The sequence below is a fragment of the Xyrauchen texanus genome, chromosome 40 (genome assembly GCF_025860055.1).
Source record: "Xyrauchen texanus isolate HMW12.3.18 chromosome 40, RBS_HiC_50CHRs, whole genome shotgun sequence".
In the NCBI taxonomy this organism is placed as follows: domain Eukaryota; kingdom Metazoa; phylum Chordata; class Actinopteri; order Cypriniformes; family Catostomidae; genus Xyrauchen; species Xyrauchen texanus.
This window is the reverse complement of record NC_068315.1, coordinates 13,732,748-13,759,559: the sequence shown is the minus strand read 5'-3', so window position 1 is coordinate 13,759,559 and position 26,812 is coordinate 13,732,748. Positions and strand designations below refer to the sequence as shown.

Below are 26,812 nucleotides of genomic sequence, written 5' to 3'. Positions count from 1 at the left end.
TTGTCATGTGGACGTAAATTTCATGAAATCAGGCTGCAGATAACAGAGAAACGGTCCTGGTGCAAACTAGACAAACTCCCAGATGAGATACTTCAATCTGTTTATGTCTGTATGTTTGTGTGCACATTAGTGAACTCTCATACATGTATACGATAGACATAAGAGGCTGTTTACAGTGTCACATTTACACTTATCCAGCTTGATTAGATGTGTCCCACCATCCTCTTGCTTGATATACTGACTAGGGATACTTTTTCTGAATGTCCTAATGGATGTCCTGTCTCTCCCATTCTTTATAATCATTTTGTCCTTAAGAGTCAATGTGTTTCTCTCCCTCCCCCCACCCTCTCTCTCTCTCTCTCTCTCTCTCTCTCTCTCACTCTCTCGGTCTCGCCCTCTGTTTCATTCAATCCTCTCTGCTGAAAAATAGCTTAAACCAGATTGAGGTGTTTAGTCAGTCTCCCAGCATTGCGAATCTGATTAGGCCTTTCTGTTTGGATGGTTTTAATTGGCTTTTAGGGCAATTTTTGCTGGTCAGACTAGGAGACTACAGTAGCTGGCAGACTAGTTTTTTCAGCATTTCCAGGCTGGATGACCAGCTAAGACCAGTAAATCACCTTAGGCCAGATAAAGCTTTTTTTTTGTTGTTGTTATCAGCAGGGCTTTCTCCCTATGTTTTTTTCTCCTACGTTTTTGGTCTTAGTAACATGTTATTATTTTTATAGTCTGGTCATCAGCTGGTTTCTATCAAGCCCAATCAGAGTCTTCAAAGCTGTTCTGCACATTTCAGGAGCAAAAAAGTCAGAACACATTTCCTTGCTGCCCTGCTTGGCTAATGGGGCTCGCACTGTTTGCACGTCATCAACTTGACTCAGTCCATATTTGAGAAGATGGAGAAACACTCTAGATCATGCAACATACATTGAAATTGGTCACATGACCACTAGAACACTCATTAACATGTGCATATGTTTATCATCTTCAGCCGTGTATCCTAAATTGTTTAAGATATGTTCATATTAAAATGCCGTAACATGTTTTTTTTCCCCTTTCACCCTTTTTAAGTTGTTGTATGGCCAGAAACTGTTATTGGGCTGTTATTACATGGTTGCAAGCACACAGTCACATAGAGACACACATTTTGTTTATTTTCTATGAAAACATGCAATTCTTTCATGTGCCTTGCTTCAAAGTTCACATGTGCACAGCAGCTGTGAAGAGTTTGTTTGCGAAAGTGCTACATTAACCTTCCTTCCACCTCCCTTTGACCTAATTGAAAAACGATTCAGTGTAATTGTTTGATGAATCCTCATAACTTTCGATTGATCTATGGTGTTGGCAGTTTGTCTAGGCTGTCAGTCTTTATTTGAAAATATTGCTGCACTTTTACTCTATACTGCCATAGTGGGGTAAAGATATGGAAGTTATTCAACAGCTTAACAATCAAATCAGTTTTGCCGTTAGGTGATAATACAAATTCCAAAGAAATCCAAAAGGTGGATCATATAATAGATGTACCTTCATTAGTGAATGCATAAATGCAATATTCAGTGGCCCTAAAGAGCAGGGGTGGTGCTAGGGGTGGCCTTACTGGGCTTAAGCCTGAATGTTTTAGGAAAAGCCCCAAATGTTTTATTTCCTTTTACTAATCACTGAGTTTTCATGCACACAGTAAAATCAAATCCTTTCGAACTGCAATTCTGCTCTCTGCACATAAAACAGTGTCTCCTTTTATGTGCATTCACGTCTGGCAAGAACTGCCCACTCAGACTAGAAGTATATTGACATGTAAACTGGCCAATCACTGATAAGAAGTTACATGTGATCCAGCCAATGAGAGTGGAACTTTTGAATGTAATTACCTTGATTGCTTTAGACAGATGGTTAGAAGGTGTGCACTTGTCTTTGTGAGGAGATTTATTAGACTATTGAAATATTGAAGTAAAATAGCCTCAGCTGGCATCAGCACTTCAACGGCAAGATGTAATTTATTTATTGCATTGTCAAATAAGGCTAACGATTTGTCACTTATCAGCCCTGTAACTGTTAAGCATCAACTGTAGATTTCATCACAAATACTATATTTGTCTTTACAAAAAATAAAAAGAAAAAAAAAGCTTATCTTGGATATACCTATGTTTAAAAGGAATACAATCAAGCAAAGTTTCTGACTAGCTCTCACGCAGCCACAGTCTATGAATGCTCCATTTTTACTGTATACTATACATTTGGTTTGCGTAGCCTGTAACAGGATTTCACTTGATTTGTTCTGGATGCATAACAATTTTGTATTTTAGAATTGGCTTCAAAAAGTGTGTGTAAAATAAGAATAGATGATATAAAATGTAATATAAATAATGTAAAAAAATTGTGTTCTATAACAAACACTATTGAAAGGTTTACTTCTTTTAAAAATGGACTCTTTGCTAATGTAACATTTAAGCACATATTTTAAAGTGTATCCTGTGTATTATGATGCATACATGTATGTCTCTGGGCTAAGCCCCGGATATCCACTGACCATAGAACCACACCCGCTATAGATACTTTATTAACAATTTTGGACACTCAAGTCACACTTGAAAATACTTTAATCGGAATGAATTTGATCAAAACTTCAAACCTGATGCTAAATATTTTCTTAGAACTAACTTTACTTTTCTCAGCCATTTTTTGCAGTTACTTTTAACTAACAAAGTCATGAATAGTGGATATATGAAGCCAGTTCCCCTCAAGTTCACACATCAGGTGCCCCTGGCAGAGTAACCACATTAATTATAGACATGCTTTCCAACTAGAATGTGTGTAAATAAAAATACAAATAAAAATAATATAATAGTAATATAATTTTAAACCTAAAAAACCCTTCTTATTATGAAATGATTTGCTTAAAACATGTTTGTTTGTGCTGTATTTTTTTTTAGTTTTTTGTTTACAGTAAATGCCACTTATTCAAGACATCCATTATTTGTTAAGATTGGCTAAAATGTCCAAAGACATTAAAAGTTGTGTCTCTTTGTATGTGTTTACAGGATGCTGGAATATTCTCTCAACCTGCAGAATGTTAGTTTCTCTGCCGTCCGCACAGTCAGAGTTCTTCGACCTCTTCGGGCTATCAACCGAGTGCCTAGTGAGTACAATACCACCACCCGCATACTTCACCATGCTAATTTAATTTTCAATTAAGCTACACTTTCTTTTGTAAAAAAAAAAAAAGAATTTGAAACTCACAAATTGATTCAATTTATCAGCAAGTTTATTATATTCAGAGCCCTGTGGTCAATTAATTTGATTTAATCAACATTTGTAAGAAAAAACTAGCCTGAGCTATGTCATATGCCAGTGGAGTTTATGCCATTTTAGGGACTACAGATTTATTGATAATTTTCTTCTTCAGTGATTTTTACTGACCCCTCCCTTCTCTCTCTCTCTCTCTCTCTCTCTCTCTCTCGCTCTCTCGCTCTCTCTCTCTCTCCTTCTCTCCACACACACACACACACACACACACACACACACACAAACACACACGTACACACACCCTGCCTGGGTGGAATAAACAATAATTGAGACTGCCTCACACACTCTCTCTAAGGAAGGGTGATGATATTTAATTGGCCACATCTTTATATACCGGGTGTTTTAATAACCCTCCATGCCATGGAAATTCCAGTGGTTCCACTACAGCTCTTATTTCATGAGGAACAGTGTCTGGCTGATTGTGCTTGATGTCCCTTTTTGTGGAGGCCAATATTGAACAATGGCAGCGTTTAGCTGGAATGTTTTCACTAGCCCAGCTTAAGTTTCGATGAGGGTAATATACGGGTTCCTGTCCCGTATATATTTCTGTAAGCCTGTTAACACTTAGTCACTTCTTGTGTCTTGATAGATCTAATTGCTATCTGATGGGGATTGCATATTCTATTTACACTTGGAAACATAAATGTGTCACTGCAAAATGCAGATAAATCAATTGTACTATTCCCACATTACTTATACATTTATTTCAGAAATGTTTTGCTGAACTTAAAAACAGGAGGCAGCTAAAATTGCTTTGATTATTTCAGTACAAAAAGCAACAGATGTTGCATAATGTATATTCTTTGTCATCTTTGGGCTTCCACACTTCTGAATGCTGACAAAGTTCCAATACATATGTGGCCTGAACAACCAGATGCATTTTCAGTTGGCAGAATTGCATCATGTACTGTATTTTTCTCAAACCACTTCCTGTCTTTAAGGGTTATTATACTTGGTCTACTCATAATTGAAAAACTATCCAATCAGTAAAACACATACAGCAACTAAGTGTAAAACCCCTCTTTGATCAGCTTGCACGGTGTTTCTCAACCATTTTAACTCCAAGGCCTCCCACTCTCCAAGACAATATTTGAAGGCCCTTCAAGTAGGCCATATGGTACTTCTGTTGTAACGATGACAAAACTGCCTGTAAACTAGGAGTGTCAATAGATTCAATAACTAATTATTGATTAGAGTCCAGAAGTTTCAAGAACTGTATGTTCTTTAACAACAAAAGTTGTTGAATTAAAATAAGGAATATGATATCTGTTTTAACTTTTTGTACATCTTGTTATTAGTATTTTGTAATTTAAATTGTTATAATATAACTTATTTAAAACAATTAAATTTATTAATAATTATATTTTAAATAATAAAAGTATTTCGGTCTCCTTGTAAGCTTGAAGAGACCTCCAAGTTGGCCCCAGCCCTCAGGTTGAGAACCACTGAGGTAGTAGAGAAGCAGCACCCATTCCTTATCACTGGAGCGGCCAATGTTAATTTGATCATCATCATGGTCATTATGGTAGGCCCAGGGGGTCTGAAATGGCATCCAGGTGTGTGCCTTGTAGTTTATTTAAAAGACAAGTCTACACACATTTATTCGGTATAATTATTACATCATTAATACCTGTGCCAATCAGAGATAGGGGTGCAAAGTGGTAGCAGATAGCCTAAATCATTATTTAAGAGCCACCAAGGCTTATGATTGGGCCTAATGCTTGCAATAATTAGAAATTATTTTATCTGTGGCTCACCTGCTGCAGACCATCACTCAGAGAATTGGTGATTTTGGTGACCTTATTCCCCCCCCCCCCCCACGTTTGTGGCGCTAATCCAAATTATTAAGAAAAAACAAAAGAGGTTTCAAACTCAAACCATCAATCATTTGGCTGCTTGAAATTATTTTGACTGCAAAGTATTAGAATAAATGATCAGTAAATGGACTTGAGCCACTATTTTTTCCATGGAAGACCAAATATTGATAAGAAATTGTCATGACAGGAACTTTCCAGAGTCATGGCATTCCGACTTTGCGTCACATAAATTTGTTCTACGTCCTCTATACTGTATCTCTGTGCCCTCTATCTTTTTGTTGTCCCTTTCTTTGAAGAGCAGTTTTAATCAACAATACACACCCCATTGTTCTCCATACCCATGGCTTGATTGATGAGGGAACGTGGCAAAACTGTCAGAAGATGACAAACATGTTCCCTCACAAATCAAAATACTCAACTCTAGAGCTGTAAAATAAAAAAATAAAAAACATTCAACGATTCTGTTACAAATCGCACCCCCACAATATTTATAATCTAACTAACGGTTCTTGAACAAGTTTACTCTTTAGCCTCCATTTGTATGTTGCAAAGTTATCATTATGATAATAGTATTAGCCTATGGTAATTAATGTTATATTTTATATTCTAAAATAACAAAATTAGTTTGATAAGGTAAAATTATATATAGTATAGTTTTATTTGTTGAATACAAATGGACATAATGCAGCCTTATGGGTTCATTATTGTTGCCTAGCCTGGTCCATTGGTAGTTTTAAATTCATAGTTTTGCACATCCCTACATTTACCTGCAAATTATATATTACAGAGTAAGCACAATTGTCATTTCAGACACAATTGTTCTTCAATAGACATTTATTTCTGAGAATATGGACTTGAAGTTTTTTTTTAAAATCTTTTTATGAAGTTTTTATATCAACACATCAAATTACAGAACAGAATCGAAATACATATTGAATCAGCTATGAAATATCGTAATATTGAATCGGGTTGACCGTGGCAATTCCCAGCCCTACTCAACACCACTGTGGTGTGCAGCTGGCTCACTCTGCCTTGTATTCACTGTGCAGGTGTGAAATCCATCTCTTGAAGGAATAGTTCACCCAAAAATGAAAATTCTTCAATTACTTTCTTATGTTGTGTTTTTTATTAATGAAAACATCAACTCTAAATAACGTTTTGTTCATGAATCAGATAATGCTTCTTCTGAGCCTTTGTGAATACACCAAGGGGAGTGAGGGCAGATTTAAGATTTTCAGTGAGTAATGGCACATACTTCTTTCGAAAATCTCTTTTTGTGTTTGACGGAAGAAAGTCATATGCATTTGGAACAACATGAATGTGAGTAAATGAAGACATAATTCTTATCTTTAGATGACTTTTCAAGGAACGGTTTTGTAATGTACACAAAGCACTACACAATATGTGCCCTTTCACTCCACCAAGAAAGTGTATTAGTCTGTCAGAGTGTCTGGAGCTCTTTTACACTTCATCTTCTGGATTAGAATTCAGCTTGAGGCCAGTTGGATGTTAATTAGAAACCTGCCTGGCTGCTCACTTCTGCATTCTATTATTATTTGGGGCTAGGAACAACATCATGTTGAGTGTCTGCCAGGGGTTATGGTACGGTCATCATTTTCAGAAGGACAGCAGTAATTGGAGTGTTGGACACACAGATTGGTGAGAGAAAGGAGAGCACTATTGAAGAATAAATTGACAGAGACAGAGAGAGAGAGAGAGAGAGAGAGATCATTTTTTAATTTTGAAACATATTTTAATAGAAACAAGTTTTACATATTATACATAAAAAACACTTAATAATTGCACTGCACTCAAAAACCAAAGAAAAAACACATTATTAAATTTTACACAAAAAATTCCATACATTTCACTCAATACATATAAAAAATATACATTTATCATCGATAACAGAGCACAACATATCCTCATAATTCAATACATTCTTAAAACATTCAATGTCTTTCATAGAATTGTAAAATAAAAACTCTTGTCTTATTCTTGTTTTTACCAAGTTTAAAAAAAATAAAAACATCCATATCCTGTCCTCCTCGCCCTTCTATTTTTTTCCTTCTTGTCAAAAATATTTTTTCTTTTTGTCTTTGTTTGGCTAACAATCAAATTTAAAAACGTTTGTTTTGCCCCTTTTGTTATTTTTTCTCCAATATTTATAACCATAAATAAAACCAACATTACAAAATGAAACCTTAAAATCTGCAAACATAGCTTGAAGTCTTAAAAAAGTCTATCACAGTATTAAAAAAATAAAAATAATTGTTTCTCTGTGTTCATAGAAAGGACATTTACTTTCAATTGACCTGTTTATAATACTAGTAAATGCATTTACAGCAATAATACCATGCAGTATTCTCCACTGCAAATATCCTGTAACTGGTCAATGGTGGCTTGGACAATATTCTCCGGTTCACAATCTTTTCCAACACTAAAATAAGAACTCCAAGGAGTGTTTGTCCCACCCTTAAGCTTAATTTTGTTTAACACTTAGTTCATATAAATGTACTCTTTTGACATCAAAAGTAAAATTAGGTGACATTTCCATATCTGGGAAAGAAACACTTATGTCAGATACATGTCCTTTGTTGTATTCCATAATCAAGTCCAAATCTTCTTTTTCTTAAAATTCCTTTACATTTTCCAGAAATGTTCCTATCATTCTCCTTGATTTTATTCCTAAGCTTTGTGCTGTTGCGTCAACTCCCTCAAAATTACATCCGGAAATGTCCAACAAATATCTCAAAGTGATCACTTTTGCATTTGTTAAGCTGTTAATCATCCCATATATTGCCATTTTAGATATTTCTAGTCTTGCCCCTCTCACTAAAGGCTCTTTTAATAACCAATGAAGAGACAATGTAGGTGTAGTCCTTGATATTTTCACGGATGCCCCATACTTTTAAAACGCTATAATATGTATACAGTCCTATCAAGTTTCTTTCTACACAGTACAAGAAATATTTTTTCCCAAACAACCAACTTGTTCCAGAATTAGACTAGCTTCTGCCTTCCACATGTTATTTTTCACCAACATTTTTTGGTCAAACTAACCCAAAATCTGCTTTCGACTTTCCAAATGTAGAAGACCTTGCCCACCCTCATTCCTTGATAAATATAAAACACATTGTGGAACCCCATTTATTCTTAATTAAAGCTTGTATCTTTGACAGAAGACCTGCAGGTGGATCAAGCGATGCTAAAAGATGTCATAGAATTGATGCAACCAAGTTGTTAATAATGAGTGTGTGCCCTCTATATGACATTAGGGGCAACAACCATTGCCATCTTCTCAGTCTTCCTTCAATAATTTGTATTACCCATTCCCAAATTTTCTGAACTGTTTTCTCATCACCTAAAAAAAACCTCCTAGATTTTTAACTCCACCTGAAACCCATGACAACCCTCTGGTAAGCTTAGTTTTCCCTCATTCCACCCACCTACTTCCAGGGGTGTAATGTAATGAATTATAAATACTCACGTTACTGTAATTAAGTCATTTTTCCCAGGAATTGTACTTTAATAAAGTTTTAAAATGGTATGCTTTTACTTGAGTATATTTTAATTGCTGTAACTGTACTTCTACTGTGCTATTTTCTGTGCTCATTACTTCCCTGTCCTGATTTTATTTTTATCTATCAACATGATTGGCTACGAGAATATCATGTCTCCCGACAAATCAAATCACACGTTAAAAACTTGAATGACAGCTGTAGATCGGTGCAAACTGTTATGGATGTGGAGAATGCCTGAAACACATTTCAACACCATGCATCATGGCCTCATTTGAAAGGGATTTTCGCAGTAAAAAAGGCCAATTGCTTGATTGTGTCATGTGAGTTTAACTTGCTCAAGCCAGATGTCAGCATTAATCCTGCCTTTAATTTGAAGAAACATATCGAGGTAAATTTTATACTTCTGCTCCCTAGATTCTGTGTCTATAATGTAGCCTGTAATTTATCTATCACTGAGAGTATTGGGTTGATGTGAGAGATTAATGCAATGTTATCAATAGAGCTGGGAAATAAAACAATATTGATGTTTATCTGAAAGAAAAAATAAAAAAAATAAAAGAAGAGGTGTCCTCGATATCGATGATAACATTTTTAGTAATTTTCTATACTTAGTCTATGTTCTATATCTAGACCAGGGGTGTTCATTACATCGATCAGGATAGTAAGACAACCACTGGTTGTTTGATCTAGATAAAATATAATAGATTGACTTTTTATTTTCTGACGTATGTAGCTGCGTGCTGTTTGAATGACAGACGGATAATGTCTGTGCGCTAATGGGGGTACGTGCCTAAAGGATCAAATACACTTTATAATTCCGCCAAAGCCCATCTTGGTGAGGCATTAATGTAAACGCAGTTTGTTTGGTCTAAAGTGAACTTAAACAGTGGGACAAAAAGTATATTTGCATCAAAATGTTGGACTTGAAGTGTACATGTAACTGAATTGAGCACAGTCTAGTATGCTGAGTCATATAAAGGCAACTAATCAAATAACAATAACAAAGCTGAATAACTTGTGTAGCTTTAAAAGTATTAATGTATTAGAATAAAACTGTGATATTTATAATAATGTTTTATAATATTATTAGTTTTTTTAATAATGTAAAGATTATGTTAATTTGATTATCATCTCTACTTTCCTGGTAATTTATTATACAAATTTACACAATCTTTACATCAGGGGTCGGTATTATAAAAAAAAAACTAACAATATTATTAAAAAATATTATTATTAAAAATGTCACTGTTTTATTACATTAATATTTTTAAAGCTACTCAAGTTATTCAGCCAAAAGTAGAGAGTGGTTTTCTCGTTTCCTTGTTATTGTTGTTTGATTAATAGCCTTTTTATGACATAGCCTACTAGACACTGCTCATACCCGCGCATACCCGCATTAGTGCACAAACATTAGCCGCCTTTCAATCAAACAGTGCGCAGATCAACCAATCAGTGGTTGTCTTGTTATCGCGATCAATGCAATGAACACCCCTGTTCTAGATGTAGAACATAGGCTAAGTTTAGAAAATTACTCAAAAGTTTATCATCGAAATCATGGACATCTGTCTTTTTTTTCAGATAAACATCGAGATTGTTGTATCACCCAGTCCAATTGATAACATTGCCTTAATCTCTCACATCAAACCCAATAATCTCAGTGATAAATAGTTAAATTACAGGATACATTATAGACACAGAATTTAGTAAGCAGAAATATGAAATTTACCTCGATATGTTTCTTCAAATTAGAGGCAGGATTAATGCTGATATCTGGCTTGAGCATGTTCTCACATGACACAATCAAGCAATTGGCCTTTTTCACTATGATGTTCAGGTGTTGAACTGTGCTTGAGGCATTCTCCGCATCCACAACAGTTGGCGCCGGACATTTTACCAGCTGAGATACTGCCTGTTTAAAGTGGCAGTGTTCTTTTGCATGTGGTTAGTAAATAAGACACTGTTTTTTGTACTTAAATACTGCACAGAAGTGGAACATGTGTTTAGTGAGTTCATTAATTTATGTATGGGGTGTGAACTACAATCTTATTTATTAAAAACAATCAAAGCACGATGGAGCAAGCTGAATGAAATATTATACAATTGATGTCTGGTACAAAGGATTAGTAACCTGTGGAAGGAATAATGGATGAATAATGGAAACCTGGCAATTTTCAAATAAAAATCAATGTGTGATAACATTATTTTTAAGTTATCTATTTAACATCAGGCCATTCATTTCACCTGCACTCTTCAATAAGCTTTGCTTAATGTAAGAATGAAATCAGAGATTTGAGCCCTGTACTTTGATAAACTTTATTGAATAAGTATTAAGATGATTGAGTTTCTCTTATTTGTAGTTTAGTCTCTTGCCAAATATCAACACCTGTGTGTGTTTGTATTGATACAGCCATAGAGCAGTGGAAAAGGCTTCTGTGTTTTTGCAGTTTTCAAGAGGCTGCTCTTTTATTATCTGTTGAAGCTTATGAGAAATAAATTGAAGGCCTGGTTATGATCCCTGTTTTCCCCTGTGCTTTGTTATTGAGCTTGTTTTGTGGATGTGGAGGACTCCAAAGGGTAGGCTATCCCAGGGGTTTTCTTCATAATACAGGGGCCAGGGCACATTGTATGGCCCCGGAGGCTCTCTTTTCAAGAGAATAGAACAGCTCTGGCAGGGTATTTAAAGTTTTGCCTTGGGGAATTCTCTCTCCTCTAAATAATCTTTTTTTTAGAAGGAGACATAAATGAGTTTAGCCACCTACAGTGAGAGATCTTTGCATTAGTAAAATGCTAAATGACTCACATAGCAGGGTCAAATAAGGTAACAGAGAAACAACAAGACTTTTCCCAGAAAATTAGCTAGGTGTCGGTGGTGATAAGGAAAAAATGGATTGACTGTTTTTGCAATGACTACATATCTGTGTTTGATATTGAAAAGGATTTGAGGATTTGACATGGTGAAATAATTATTTAAATGGCATTGTTTTATTTTTTGAAGTTAAAATACGTTCTTCTCTCCCTCTTTAATTTACAGAGACAGTTCTAAGAAAGCTATTCATATTTTGTTTGTTTGAGCAGTCTAACAGGTGAACATCTGGCAGTGGTGTGAGTTTGGGAGGGACTACCTGTTTGTTCAAAAAACAGAAGCTGGTGGGCATGACAAAAGGGATGGGAGAAGTAATTGGGAAACTTTTGGAATTATTGGAGTTATATGGAAATATTGCAGTATTTTTGCCAGTCTATTTGGTGCCTCTAGTAGTAGAGTTTAATTAAATGGTGGGTTGTTTTGGTTCTGTTAGCTGTTGGCTATATATGCTTCTGCTAACATTTGAGCAAATCAGGCATGCAGAACATATCATTCTTAAAACTTTTCAGGGAACAGATTTGGAGTGCTCCTATTTATATTATCAGCAGATTTTATACATTTTAAGCAGTTTGGAAAAAAACAATGCTGAGGTAATATTCACTAAGAAAATTAGACTATAGTCAACATCTACATCATATCACCATGAAAGGAATGTTCCAGATTCAATACAAGTTAAGCTCAAGCAACAGCATTTGTGGCGTAGTGTTGGCTATCACAAAAATAATTTTGTCTTACCCCTCATTTATTTAACAAAAAGCAAAAATCACAGTTACAGTAAGGCACTTTCAATGGAAGTGAATGGGGCCAGTCCATAAACATTAAAATAAACACTGTTTCATAAGTATAGCCACAAGACATAAAAATACGTGTTACATATACTGTGTGTTAATATGATTTTAGTGTGATAGAAATTGCAGTTAAATAAGTAAAAGTTATTTTTGTAGTAATCAGCATTTAGCCACAAATGCTGTTGATTGAACTCATATTATTCCATTAAAAGGAAAATCAGATGCCCTGTCATTCCATTTATGATGCTTCTTAAAGGACCACAATTAATGAATATAATTTTTCTCCAAGAATTACACCTCCCTGTGAGAAGTTACCTTTAAGTTTGAAAGGGAAACAGATCTGTGCCACTGTCACTGATTCAGTGCTTGTTAAGCTCTGACTTGGCAAGCTCAGCTGAATTGCTGTACTAGGGTGAACTCCACAGTCATTTGGAGTTTAATGATTAATGACCGAAGTTTGGAAGTGATTTTCTGTTTAGAAATCTCAGTTCAGTGGATTATCCATGAGAAACACATCATAATTGGAATAAAAGCTCAGAATTTCAGAGACCTTGATTGTCATTCGAAACTCGCTGTTGCCTAATTACAAGTAAACAAAAACACACTGGTAAACACTTGACTACGTTTCTTAATTTCCCTACCATTAAATATTCTTTTCTTTCCATCAGGGCATCTCATCAGAGAAGAATAAATTTGTCATCCATTGTTATTCATTCTTTTTGGCTGGTATTGATGCCTCACAGCTTATCGCCACTCACTCTTCCTCCAAATGTGAAAATTACTGTCAGCTACAGTTATTATCCACAGACTGGTGGCTGCCAGGGAGCACGGTTTGGATTACTCTTCTCCACCAATTACCAGCCAAACCCTTAACAGGAAATTATTTTCATAATTTATGCTCCAGTCAGCTGGCATTGTGAGGTGACACAGGGCAGATATATTGTAAAAGCCATGCAGCAGTGTCTGAAAAACTGGAATAGTACACAGAACTTGGTGGACAGAGAATTTTACTGGGCCGTATAAACATTTGTACTAGGTTTACAATAAGCTCTCATAAACGTGAAGGGAACAATGCATTCAGTGTATCACACAGCTATAATTTCATATGTTTTATGAGATAAATATGCTTGTGGCAGTATCTTTTTATTAAAACATCAGTTTCTGAGTGTATATTTGTGTTTGTGAGGGATTAAATAATGTTTCTCTTTCATTGTGTTGCAGGCATGAGAATCTTGGTGACGCTTCTGCTGGACACTCTCCCCATGCTGGGCAATGTGCTGCTGCTTTGCTTCTTTGTTTTCTTCATCTTTGGGATTGTTGGGGTTCAGTTATGGGCCGGCCTCCTTCGCAACCGCTGCTTTCTCCCTGAAAACTTCTCCCTGTGAGTTTAAATGCCTTGGCCTCAAAAGAAGGTTTATAATATGAAAATATTATTGTAATGATGGGAGACCAAATTACAACACCTGGTCTATTTAAACACAATTTTATTGGTCAATAACAAAACAATAAAGGACTATGCTTGAAAAGGTTATCAGTGGAGAACAACTAGTCCTTACTTATTCAGTAAGACACTAAATATATGCAGGTGTTTAGTTTGAGGTCAGCTAAAAATGACTAAAAATATTTTTAGTGTTGCCATTGCAAACTTTTACAGAGATGGCAATGCCTTTATTTGCTATACACTGGTTTATTATTATGGTGTTGACCACAGCCCCGCTACTAGATTTACAATGTAAGAACAGCGTAAACCTGTAGTGGACATTAACTTGTACTTAATGCTTAACGAGCGATACAAATTAGCTAATGGGATCCTAATCATTTTCCTCCCATCATTTTCAGCAATTAATTAATAAAAAAAAATTCTTACTATCTAGCTCCATAAACATCACAGCTATCATTTCTTTGAGAGCAGGAATAAGACCTTACGGATACATGGCCTGGCTAACACAACGTGCTGAAGGAATCAACTACCTCACAGAGATTGGCTAGCAGCGGCGATTATGTAATATTAAGACAGTCTTAAACTGTTCAATTACTCGTAAGAAATAAATATTTCAAGGGGCAGGGTTCTTTGGGAGGCTAGGATTTGTCCCAGTGGTAATTGAAGGTACTTGTGCAGCTAATTCGCCATGGCACTTTTTCTCTGAGGTGAATTTGTGTTGACAGTCAGCCCAATTATCCACTGTCAGAGCCAAATGCCATTAATGCTAGGCCTTGCTCAAGCACTTCTCCTCTGGAGATAGTTAACGCTGATCTCCCCACAGCCTGACAAGGGCTTAAATTGGTGTTTTCCCAACCCTAGGAGAAACCATAACAGAAAGCACTGTAATCTGTTGAATAGTAAACCTTTGTCAGGATAGATGCCATATTTAAATTTACACTAATGAAAACAAGGCTGTGAGGCATAGATAAACAGTCAGTTTAATCAGTTGTACTGTCTCAGATGTGTTGTATTTAATTCTGTTAATGTTATAATTGTTGCTACCACCCCAAAATTGAGCTTTGTCACCCCAACTCGGACCCCGCACGCATCCTGGAGACGGTGCGAAACAGCTTATCCTGTCCGTGTCACACATGGTCCATAACAACATTCCACCCTTCCCCGTCTGCTCTGATTTCTGGCTGAACACAGCATTCATCCTCAACCCCAACCTCCAACCACCCCAGTCATTTTTTATTCCCTTTAAAGCATTTTTATTGACAATTCAGTTTGGATCTATCTATTATGATTGTTCTCCCTATGAAGTGCCCTTCGGAGGATGATTTATCCCTTTTGAAACACAGCCAAAACAGCACTTCTGCTTAAACATGGACACTGAAGCTGTGTTCTCTGACAGAAACTGCTTGTGTTAAAATACTTTCTCTTAACAGACTTTAAGCTTTTAAATGGCTGCATTTGTGTTTGCATGACATTTCAGAAAGGCTTTCTGCAAAACCCTGAATAAGTCATTTTATTTTTTAAATGCATGTAAATATTATCAAATACTTGACGGAATGAAAAGTAATATATATATATATATATATATATATATATATATATATATATATATATCATTATTATGGAATAAAAGATATAGAAGCCACAGCGTACAAAGCTGTAACTTTGCACTGCTGTTTGTGAATGTTCGTTGGAACTACGGTTTCTGGAAACAACAAATCGTTGAACTTTGTTGGTAATGATGGAAGTTACGACCATAGTTGCGTAACGATACTTTTCAGAAACGCACCCCTGTTCATTTGACTGACCTGACCAGCCCAACATTGGCTCAACCAGTGGTGCGAGTTTGGGGCAGGACTAACTAGTTGACTAATGGATGAGGGAGATATGTTTGGGAAAACTGTTTGAAAACATTTGCAATTCCATTTGTTGCCGCTAGAGGGACATAAATTACACACTTCACCTTATAATCTAGTTTTATTATTTTAGCCCATGTTTTCCATAGTTTCTGTCCACCAAAATGTTTGGACACACCATGGAAACAGATATTCAACAGTATAGAAAAGGTATACAACAGTATATCCCATTAAAAAGACTATAAACCTATCCTTCACGTCCTCATTTTCATTCACAAGAAATTTACTATCGGTGACTACCTTGACTAAAATCATCTGCATGAGTTGTGTTACTTTGTAAATGTATATATGCAGTACATATTAAAAAGGAACAAAAATAAGCATAAAATACAAGTTTTACAATATTTCACCAAAAAATCAATTTGGAAACAAGATTTACAGTTCTTCTAGGTGTCCACTCCTACACTTAAACCTGACTTTACAATGCATTATTTATTATTGTTGATCTGCAAACAAAATAAAAAAAAAAGATATTTTGCCCAAAAATGAAAATTATATCAGTATTTACTCCCCCTCAATTTGTTACAAACCTGGATAATTTACCTTTTTCGATGAAACAAAAAAGGAGATATTTGGGATAATGTAAGCCTCGGTCACAATTCTCTTTCATTGAATGATGCATTGAAAGCAAATTCTGACTAAAGCTAACATTCTTCTTAGCATCTCTTTTTGTGTTCCACAAAATAAAGTCATACAGGTTTGTAAGAAAATGAGGGTCATTAAATTATTACAGATTTGTAATTTTATTGGGTGAACTTTACTTTTAAGTATTGTTGTGTTTTATGTTATCTTTTGTTCCAGTCCTACCAGTCTACACCTGCACAACTATTACCACACAGAGAACGATGATGAAAACCCATTCATCTGTTCTCAGCCACGGGAGAATGGCATGCGTATGTGCAACGCCATCCCGATGCTCCACAAGGAGGGCCTACAATGCCAGCTGGACATGGCAGCTTACAATAACACAGACAACACCACCTGTGTCAACTGGAACCAATATTACACCAACTGTTCTGCCGGCGAGGCTAATCCCTTCAAGGGGGCCATAAACTTTGACAACATTGGTTATGCCTGGATTGCCATCTTTCAGGTTAGTGTCTGTTGTGATGCTTCTCTTCTATAATCCCAAGAAAGGTATTGGTGATTCTGTGACTTGTACAAATAAGGCTATAGGCAAAAGAGTTTTAGAATGCTTCAGCTATTTAGAGTTGCAATTTAATGTTAATAAATTTGGCTTCACAGCCATACAATCTGCATAAATAATAACTTGTCTTACAGTATATTCCATACAAAATTTATCTTAACATTCTTAAAACAATATAAATTTACTTGGTAAGCAAAATTGCATACATAATATAGAATAGTGAAATAATATATATATATATATATATTTAATAGGATATACAGTATCTTGAATTTTGAATTTTTTTAACACCATTGGCAAAAAGATTTATTTCACTATTCTAACTAAATGTAGTGAGGTTTATGCCTAAAACAATAATAAAAAAAAAAAAAAATAAAAAAAAATAAATAAAAGAAGCCATTTGCTAATAGGGTAAGAAAAATAAATGCAATTTAAGATAACTGAATGCAGTTTTGGATGTTTAGATATATTTACTGGAAAGCCAGACAAAAATACTTATATATATCTATATATATATCTATATATATAGATATATATATATTTTATTTTATTTTTTTTTTTTATTTTTGGCATTAAAGATTTTAAACCAGTGTTGGCACTTTTAATTGCATCTCAAAATTGACCCAAACTGAGACTGACCACAAATCTTTATGTGCTTACAAAACTTCAATATCACTTGCTGACACTGGCTGACCATGCATTTAAATATCAAAGCTCAATATTTGCATTGGATTTTGGATTAGCTCTTTCAGAGTTAATAGAGACAGTGGCAGGGATCAGCTCTCTCTATTAAATGTTTTATCACAAAAGGCTGATATGGTTTAATTATTCTGCATCTTACAGTATGCACCCACGTATTTTAATCTCAGATTGAAATAAAAGGAAGCCTCATACTCACCCTCAATAGGACCACTTTTCACATGTTTATAACAAACCAAAATAGGAATCTATTAATTATTTTGGAGACTGTCATGTACTAAACTCTGGAAGGACTTGATGTCTTAATCTTCCTTTTGCAAGCAGCCAATTCTGTAGCTAGGTGCTTAATTTTCAGCATCTAAAAATGTATTAACTGTCTGACAGCTCCTCATCCTGCTAGCACTCCCAAATTGCCCTGCAAATAGCATGCAAAGTGCCTTTCCGGTTTTGCATTCCCCTGATTCTCCCCTAATCGGTGACAGATTAATCAAAGGGAGCCAGGAATGAAGGCTGTGTAGGGTGTTCCCCCATGAGCATAACAGGTTTTTAAGTCCAGCTCAGAGATATCTGTCCTGAATCATCATGCATTCAGAACCAACAAATGATCACTGGTGCATACAATCATAGATACATGTTTTTTTTATTATTGTATCTGCTGCTGGCAGATATTATAATGATATACATTATGTAATGCAATTTAATGATAGCAAATTGTAAATGTAAACAAAATTACTGTATTTAATTTAAGTATCAAGTATTCCAGAGAACCGTTTAAGTTTATTGGTATATTTTGTGACTGAATTATGTTATGAGCTGATGCTGATATCTCTGGAGTGGAGTGGTGGTGGCATAGTGGGCTAAAGCACAAAACTGTTAATCAGAAGGTCGCTGGTTCGATCCCCATGGCCACCACCATTGTGTCCTTGAGCAAGGCACTTAACTCCAGGTTGCTCCCTGTAATAAGGGCACTGAAAGTCGCTTTGGATAAAAGTGTCTGCCAAATTCATACATGTAAATGTCTCAGTAGCCACGTATGGTCCAAAGAACCAGTCTGCCCAATAGCCTGGTTATCGGCATATCACTATTTATATTTATATCATAGCAAAAGCTTTTTCTTTTAAATAGCATTTTACTGAACAAATTGCATATAATCTGCTTTGAATCCCTCTTCTCTGTTCTTCTTTCCTGAAGGTTATTACTCTGGAGGGATGGGTGGACATCATGTACTTTGTTATGGATTCTCACTCCTTCTACAATTTCATCTACTTCATCCTCCTGATCATAGTGAGTGGCTTTGAGCTGAGCTGGGCTGGCCAGGGCATATATTTTAAGATTATCACTCTCATTAATAACACTTACTGTTACTCTGGCTCAGACAGGCTAAGATAGCTTGCTGAAAAAGAACAAGAGGATCATCTCCAAAAGATCACATTTTCTAATAGTCAGCAATAACTTTTTGAAGAAAAGTAATATGTTCAGTACATATGCAATGAATCATGTTTTGTTTAGCCTTGACAAAAGGATTGCTATGATAAAATGGAATGAACAACATGCGTTCATGTCACTCGACACATAATGATTCTGACTGAGGCTTACTATTGGGATAATCAAGGTACATAAACAACGTCAAAAGTATGTGGACACCTGAACACCACACCTAGACATGTGTTTGTTAACATTTAATTTGAAAACAATGGGCATTAATAGGGAGGTGGTTCTGCTTTTGCTGTTTTAACAGCTTTCACTCTTCTGGGAAGGCCATTCTTTAAATGGTTTTCCAAGGAAACAGCAGTTAAAATAGCCAAATGTATAAATTAGAAATAGCTCTCCACATAATTTTTGACATGTTGTTTACATATAGGGGCATTTAACATATACCCTTCATTGTTGTAAAAAATATTTATTGAAATGTTTGAATTATTTTTCAGTTATCTCTGTTAAATATGTAGTTGCCCTGACTGTGCAATCTATTCATTTCGATTCATATTAACTGGTAATCTCAGTACAGGAAATAACAATTGATTTTATGGCTTTTAGTTTTACCATGCCATCTTTTATTATTGTTACATTAACAATGTTGTTAATGAGTAAAGAAGCACTCTCGGTTCATGGTCCACTTTGCTCCCTCTGCTGTTTTTTAGGTGGGCTCATTCTTCATGATTAACCTTTGTTTAGTTGTCATAGCGACACAATTCTCTGAGACCAAGCAAAGGGAGAGTCAGCTTATGAAGGAGCAGAGAGTACGCTTCAGGTCCAACGCCAGCACACTTAATAGCTTCTCCGAGCCTGGAAGCTGTTATGACGAGCTGCTGAAATACCTGGTCCACATCATTCGCAAGGCCAGCAGGCATATTGGGCACCTCATCCGTGCTGCCGGTCGGCGGGCGGGCCTCAGGGTCTGTGCCTCTCCACCGCTGGAACCACCACCCACTAAAAGACGTCGGCAGAAGCAGCGGCAGGGGTCCATTCGCAATGTCTTGCACCATCAACACCATCACCTTCACCACCAGTATCATTTGGGCAATGGGAGTGTCCGAACGGAGGTGGACTCAGCAGGTCCACTTATTATCCCTCAGCAGGACCCCTGCTCTCCATTTCCAGTGTCACTGGGACCCGCCAGTGCCGAATCTCTGAACAGTGTCTTTCAAACTCCAGACCATCGCGAGCTGCTGCGCTATGGGCCATCACCTTCTCCCACAGTGCTCCTGGCATACAAGAGGAATTCAGTGCCATTTGCAGCTCAAGTCCATAAGAACTATCCCACGTTACAGTCATCTCTGTCATTAGAGCAGCTCAGACAAAGAATCCTTGAGCCAGGAGGAGGCAGCTGCACAGCTAGTATCCTTACCAACCTAAACATCCCCCCAACTCCTATCAGCACCTCCCAGTGCCTGGTAGAGACAAAATGTCCTCCAGGTAAATGGACTTTTACAGTTTCTTGAGCTGAATGTGAGACACAGTATTTTAAAATGGGAAATTACAAATATCGGTTAGATATTTTAAATATTTTACAATACATTTAACAAGAAAAGACACAACATCAAAACTTAAAAAAATAATAATAATAATATATATATATATATATATATATATATATATATATATATATATATATATATATATATATATATATATATAAAAATAAACATATTTAAAACAATATTTGCAAAATGTTAAATAACAAAATGATTATATATGTCCCCCAGACTCTGAATTAGCAGGGAGTAATACACTGATGCCTCATGACCATTTCCAAAAGCAGTAATCACCACTCCTATAGTATCTGCCACTTTAGGGGGGTGTATTCCCCAAAATAGTACAGAACAATTGGTGCAGCTGTAAATACCTAAACAAAATTGAGATCTGGGGATTCCAAAATGTTGAACCAAATTTTCAAAGGATCTCAACACACTACTCTCATATAGGTTACTGAGTGTAGTAACCTATATGAGACTGAAATGAAATCTCAGTCTCATATAGGTTACTGAATTACTGAAATGAAATCTGGGATGCTTACCATTCCAAATGAAAACTTCGCTATGCAATCAAATTGCTTGAAGTTAGAGAGGGGACATCTACAGGAAGAGACTGTAGCAGATAGTTGAATTTTGGAATATAATTCATTTTAATAACATTAACCTTCCCAATCACCGATAAATGTTATGAAGCCCACCTGTCCACATTGCTCGAAAACATTTTATTAACTAATAAACTAAATCAGACAAATTTGCTGGGAATAAAATAACCAAATAATAAATGCCCTGTTTGGGCCACTGGAAGGTCCCCAGCTGGAAAGCTGTTTTTGGGCAGTACACTGTCAGAGCCAAAGCTTTGGATTTAGACCTATTGACTCTGTATCCTGAGAAATTAATTATAAAAATAATTAATTATTCTATGGAGAATGCCAAGGCATAGATCTAGTAGGGTCAGAGATGAATAATAACCGCACCACACCTCCTGCCATCACGCCTGGAAAATCATCCTCCTTTCTTATTGTGTCTGCTAATGGTTCCAGGGCATGACAGAACAATAATGGGGAAAGAGGGCAACCCTACCGGGTACCCCTATCCAGAGTAAAGTAATCTGAAATTAATCAATTTGTTTGTACCACCGCTAATGGGTGTCTATAAAGCAAATTAATCCATCCAATAAACGCACACCCAAACACATACATTCCCAAATCTTAAAAAGATAATCCCATTCTGCCATATCAAACGCCTTTTCGGTATCAAATGAGATGTCAGTAACCATATTATAATGTCTAGATGGATAAGGGAAATTGGATGATAACTCTTACACTCACTTGGATCTTTGTCCTTTTTTAAGAATCAGACTGATCCGGGCTTGTGTCATGGTTGGCAGAAGCTTTCTATTCTTTAATGTTTCCATATAAACTTCTAACAAAAGTGGAGCCAGTTCTGTAGCATAAGATCTAAAAAATTCAGCAGCAAAGCCATCTTGCCAAGGTTATCTCAGAATTAATATAGTTTTTTTGGTCAGTCATATATTTAGGGAGTTCTAAATGTTCCACAAAGTTTCTAATATCTTCATCAGTAGACAAAGACCTGGAACTATAGAGATCAAGATAGAATTCTTTAAAAGCATAATTAATATCAATGGCCGAGGTAAAAATTTCATCACCAGCCTATTTCACTGAGGGAAAGGTAGAAAAATACTCTCTTAGCTTTATATATCTTGGAAATCATGATTTTGCAAAAGGGATACATTAAAGGGCCAACAAGGACTAAGTCCATCAAAAGATTAAAGTCTCCTCCCAATATTATATCATGAGGGGTGCCAGTGCTTTGCAACATCCCTTCAAGATCTATAAAAAAGCCCTGATCATCTTTGTTAGGTGCGTAAATATTAGTCAATATCAACCTTTCCCTTGAAATTCTGCAAAATTAATAATGACTCTTCCCAATTTAACTTTAATCTCAATTTTAGATGTTTACTTATCAATGTAATGAATCCCTTGCTCTTACTTGTACCAGCACTAAAGAAAACATGTCCACCCCATATTTTTCAGCTTCCTGCGGGGAAGATTTTTATTATAACATTTCTTTGTTTTATTGTTCTCAAAATTCTAAATTGTTTTGTTTATATACGTTTATAAGTTTTAAATGGATTTTTAATCCCAGATTTTGACATTGTATCCCACTTTATAAAACTGATCAATAAAATGAAAAATAAAGTAGATAAATCAGATAATTACCTTTAAAAACCCATACATACATGCCAAGATCTATTGGGTACATAAATACAGAATCTTAAGATGGGTGTGGGGATGACAATACAGTGAAAAGACAAAGTGTGGATATTAGCTATATAATTTTCTCTTATATGTTTCTTATAAATTTCAGGCAAGATCATCTGCAAGGATGCCCCCACAAACTGCAGTTGCACAAACTTGGACACCACTTTGACCTTTGATCCCGAGACATGTCCTTATTGTGCTAAATTGATGAGCAATGTGTCAGAGGGAATGGATGTGAATGAGACGGCAGACTCTGACAGTGAGGGAGTGTATGAGTTCACTCAGGATGCCCATTATCGGGACAGCAGAGATCCCAACAGGAAGAAGAAGTTTGCATTAGGAGCTCGGGCAGCGAAGGTGGTGCTTTTCTGGAGGCTGGTGTGTGACACTTTCCGCAAGATTGTGGACAGCAAGTACTTTGGAAGAGGAATAATGATCGCCATTCTCATTAACACACTCAGCATGGGCATTGAGTACCATGAGCAGGTTAGTGCATCTCTCTGCTGTTCCCTCTGATTCGATATTTGGAAACCCACACTGATAAGTTAAATGATTGTGGTCATGCACATTAATGGACTTTTTGGGTCTAAACAACTGTACAGGTTACTCCATATCTTTACTGATCAATTATTGCACTGTATGGCTACTTAATATTGGGGTGATAAATGTGACACTAAAGAGATACTAAACTGCATTGGCAGTTAAAGATGACTAGGGCTAACATCCAGTGGCGACCTGTGCAATTCATGCAATTAAGAAAACACTGTTTCACAATTAACAAGTTGCCCTATGGACATCATATATTTAGTCGCAGCCACTCAATATTACCAATTGACATTTTAAAAACACGTCCATACACGGAAGACAAAAGTTGAAAAGATGCTCAATGCTCAAGCCAGCCTAAATTTAACTGCAGCATGATTGTTTTGTGAAATACATTATTAAATAAGAGTTGGATACGTCTCCTGAACTGATATTCAAATATTCAAATTTTTCATATGAATCTACTAAGGAGTTCTTCAATACCTGGAAAAATCTGTCTAATAATATTTTCAATTTAGATGTCACTTGCAATAAATTTTGTTTTGTCAGGGTACTCGATTACTCGATTAACACTGAATGCTCAAGCAGCCTAATTTACACTTAGAAATGTTGCTATAACAATGCAAAAAGGACAGTGAAAATCAGTTTTCCTGTTTAATTAATAAAGCAGTACAAGGCACATGATCAGCCATAACATATCGTGTTCCCTATCTGTCACTCGCTCGACATTGTGTCGATGTAGTGACACTAGGGGTCACTCTTGGGAGCCAAAAACACCTCTGACGTTTTAAGAAAAGGCGAATGAAAATTGCCGAGTGGAATTTGCAAACCACTCATTCAGGTTTTTTCTTCGGAGCCGAGCAGTGTTCATGCATTTCACTTCCAATCCATTCACCTCTGCAAGAAAGCAAAGGGCAATCTCCGCGGCTGCCGGATTTTACGGCGCATTACAGCGGTTTCTCCCCTTTCACACAGAGAGGTGTGGAGTATGCCCCTGGGTGCTTCGGCAGCACGTGTTGAGCGCTAAAAGAGTATATTTCTCCTTAAAAAGAGTGTATTTCCTAAAACAGTGGGCACTGACAGAAACAGTGGGACTGAAAGAAAGACGCTTTCTTTTTAAAGATGCCTTTCCGTTTATGTGCAGTTCCTAATTATGGTCATTATCTCTCCACTTCTGATGGTAACGATCGCTGCCTTACTTGTCGGGGCTCCAGTCACGCTGAGACAGCATTCGTGGATGGTTCATTTCCGCACTACGAGAACATGACTATGGCCACGTTGTGATCGCGGGTTTCCTTCCTCAGAGGGAAAGCCACTCCAGACGCTGAGCTGACGGCCATGCTTACCAGGCTGCCATGAGTGTTGGGGTAGATTGGAACCCTCCACCCTGCCCTGAACCCTCAAGGCTTGATGATTGGTTCCTGGGGTCGGAGCACTGCTCGCGGCTGCGCTCCGCCCCAGTGCCTTTCTTCCCGGAGGTGCTTGAAGAACTTGAGAAGTCATGGCGTGCACCTTTCACTGCCCGGACCAGGCTTTCGTGTTCAAAATGTGCTCAAGGTTCAATCCCACTACCCCTATAATGATCAGGTGGTGAACTTACAAGCGCTGCCCCACGAGGAGGAAGACCCAGCCTTGTCTTTACTGTGTCCGGTATGACTTTGCGTATCTACTTGGATCACACGGAGATCTTTAGATGCTCCGAGCAGCTCTTTGTCTGTTTCGGGGGACAGCAGAAGGGGAACACTGTCTACAAACAGAGGATTAACCACTGGATTGTGGCCGCCATCACGTTGGCATACCAGGCCAGGGTGCGCCATCCCCTTTGGGACTACGAGCGCACTCTACCAGGAGTGTAGCCTCTTCCTGGGCCTTGGCCAATGGCACCTCTCTAACAGACATCTGTAGAGCAGGTGGCTGGGCAACACCCAATATTTTCGCAAGATTTTATAATCTCCGGGTTGAGCCAGTTTTGTCCCGTGTGTTGGTAGGTACAAACAGGTAAGGATGTGGGCAGCTGGCCAGGTCTACCGCTGGCACACAAGCGCCTTTCCCCTTCTGATGGAAGACGTGCACTCTTTCATCCACATGAGTTCCCGGGATCGGTGAACCCTGGATTCCTCCCCAGCACCTGCGGCAATCAAATTCGGTGGAGGAATTCGACGCCAGGCCCAGTGCTTGTGTCAGTATGCCTTGTTCAGGTCAACCCCGGTACTGGGATAGGTGCTCCGTATGCATGATGGATGGAAGAGGCAGGCTAAATACAAATACATACAAATTGTGCCATTAAGTTTTAATGTGCTGAGTAACGTAATTTTTCCCACTGTGTCCGATATTGAAATCAGTGCGACACACTTTGCAAAAGGCGTGGCCATTGTTGCTATTTCTTCAAGATATGAAATTAAATTCTTCCATCCAGCTGTTGTTATATTTATATGTATATTTCATTTTTTTCGCCAGAGCACTACCTAAGACTTCTCCTCCCAACTACCCGTGATGCTTGATTAAACTTCCCAGGTCTACTACCTGTGCAGATCTCAACAGCAGAGTTGTAGGTTGCCAGGTTTAGGTCACAAATGGGTTGAAATTTGTATGATGTGTCGATTGTGTGAGTAGGATACATTTCATACATGATCTGGCAACTGGACAACTTTTGAATAATATTTTGATTTTATTATTCATATAACAAGGTTTGGACCATAAAAATGATGGGAGTTTCCCTGGAGAAATAACAAAACGGGAGGGTACGGGAGATGGGTGTGAAATACAGGAGACTCCAGGGAAAAATGGGAACATTGACAGGTATGTTCTGAAGGCTTCAGGGGTGAAGCTCAGATTCATGTGCTGCTTCTGCCAAGATACTCTGCATTGTTCATGCCCGCCTGCAATGTACTCTTGCTTGAGATTGAAGTCGTAACTCAGTGCTTTGATGTGAACAACTAGGAAAATTATCAGCATTTTATGAGACATTGCAACTTTGATGGATGATGAAATACTCTGTTCTAACTCTGAGTATGATGCATTGTGGAGCTTTACATTTTTTCTTATAAAATGGTTGATTCTCAGACACGAAAACAACATTTATCATGGCTCACTCTGATTAGAATGATTTATTCTAGTAATATCTGTGTTTTATTCAAAGAGATATGAATTTAATAGGAGTGACTGCTAAAATCTTTTTTACAAAAGCAGGGCCATGGGGGAAGATGTAAGAAATTTTGTCCTTGGCCACTGGAGTTTAAGAGGCTGGAAAACTCCATTAAAAGTGTGAACTTTTGATTTTTAATTGCTTTTTGATGGGTCAAAATGTTTTTGCATTTTGGCGCCATCACTTGAATTCACAGGCCATGAGTCAAAATGTTTGTGGGTGGCCCACCCCCTCAGACACTTTTAACTTCCCCAAAAGCCTCCCCCCGCCCTTACAATGGCTCTAGTTGAGTTTTCCTTTGAGAACGAGCATGCTGGACCTGCTAGAAAGAAGGGCAATATGATCTAATTCTCTCCATTGGCTGTATTTAGCTCCCAC

General features: G+C 37.0%; 1 protein-coding gene across 1 annotated transcript in view; it reads left to right on the top strand.

Moving 5' to 3' along the window:
• The window catches only part of cacna1g (calcium channel, voltage-dependent, T type, alpha 1G subunit), a 174,152-nt gene that overhangs the window by 34,222 nt on the left and 113,118 nt on the right, over window positions 1–26,812 (top strand). Inside the window, exons 3-8 of the mRNA XM_052112236.1 lie at window positions 3,033–3,130; window positions 13,511–13,670; window positions 16,445–16,736; window positions 18,681–18,773; window positions 19,631–20,405; window positions 22,853–23,232. Coding sequence (XP_051968196.1) covers window positions 3,033–3,130; window positions 13,511–13,670; window positions 16,445–16,736; window positions 18,681–18,773; window positions 19,631–20,405; window positions 22,853–23,232 — 1,798 coding nt within the window. The remainder of the gene's footprint in view (window positions 1–3,032; window positions 3,131–13,510; window positions 13,671–16,444; window positions 16,737–18,680; window positions 18,774–19,630; window positions 20,406–22,852; window positions 23,233–26,812) is intronic.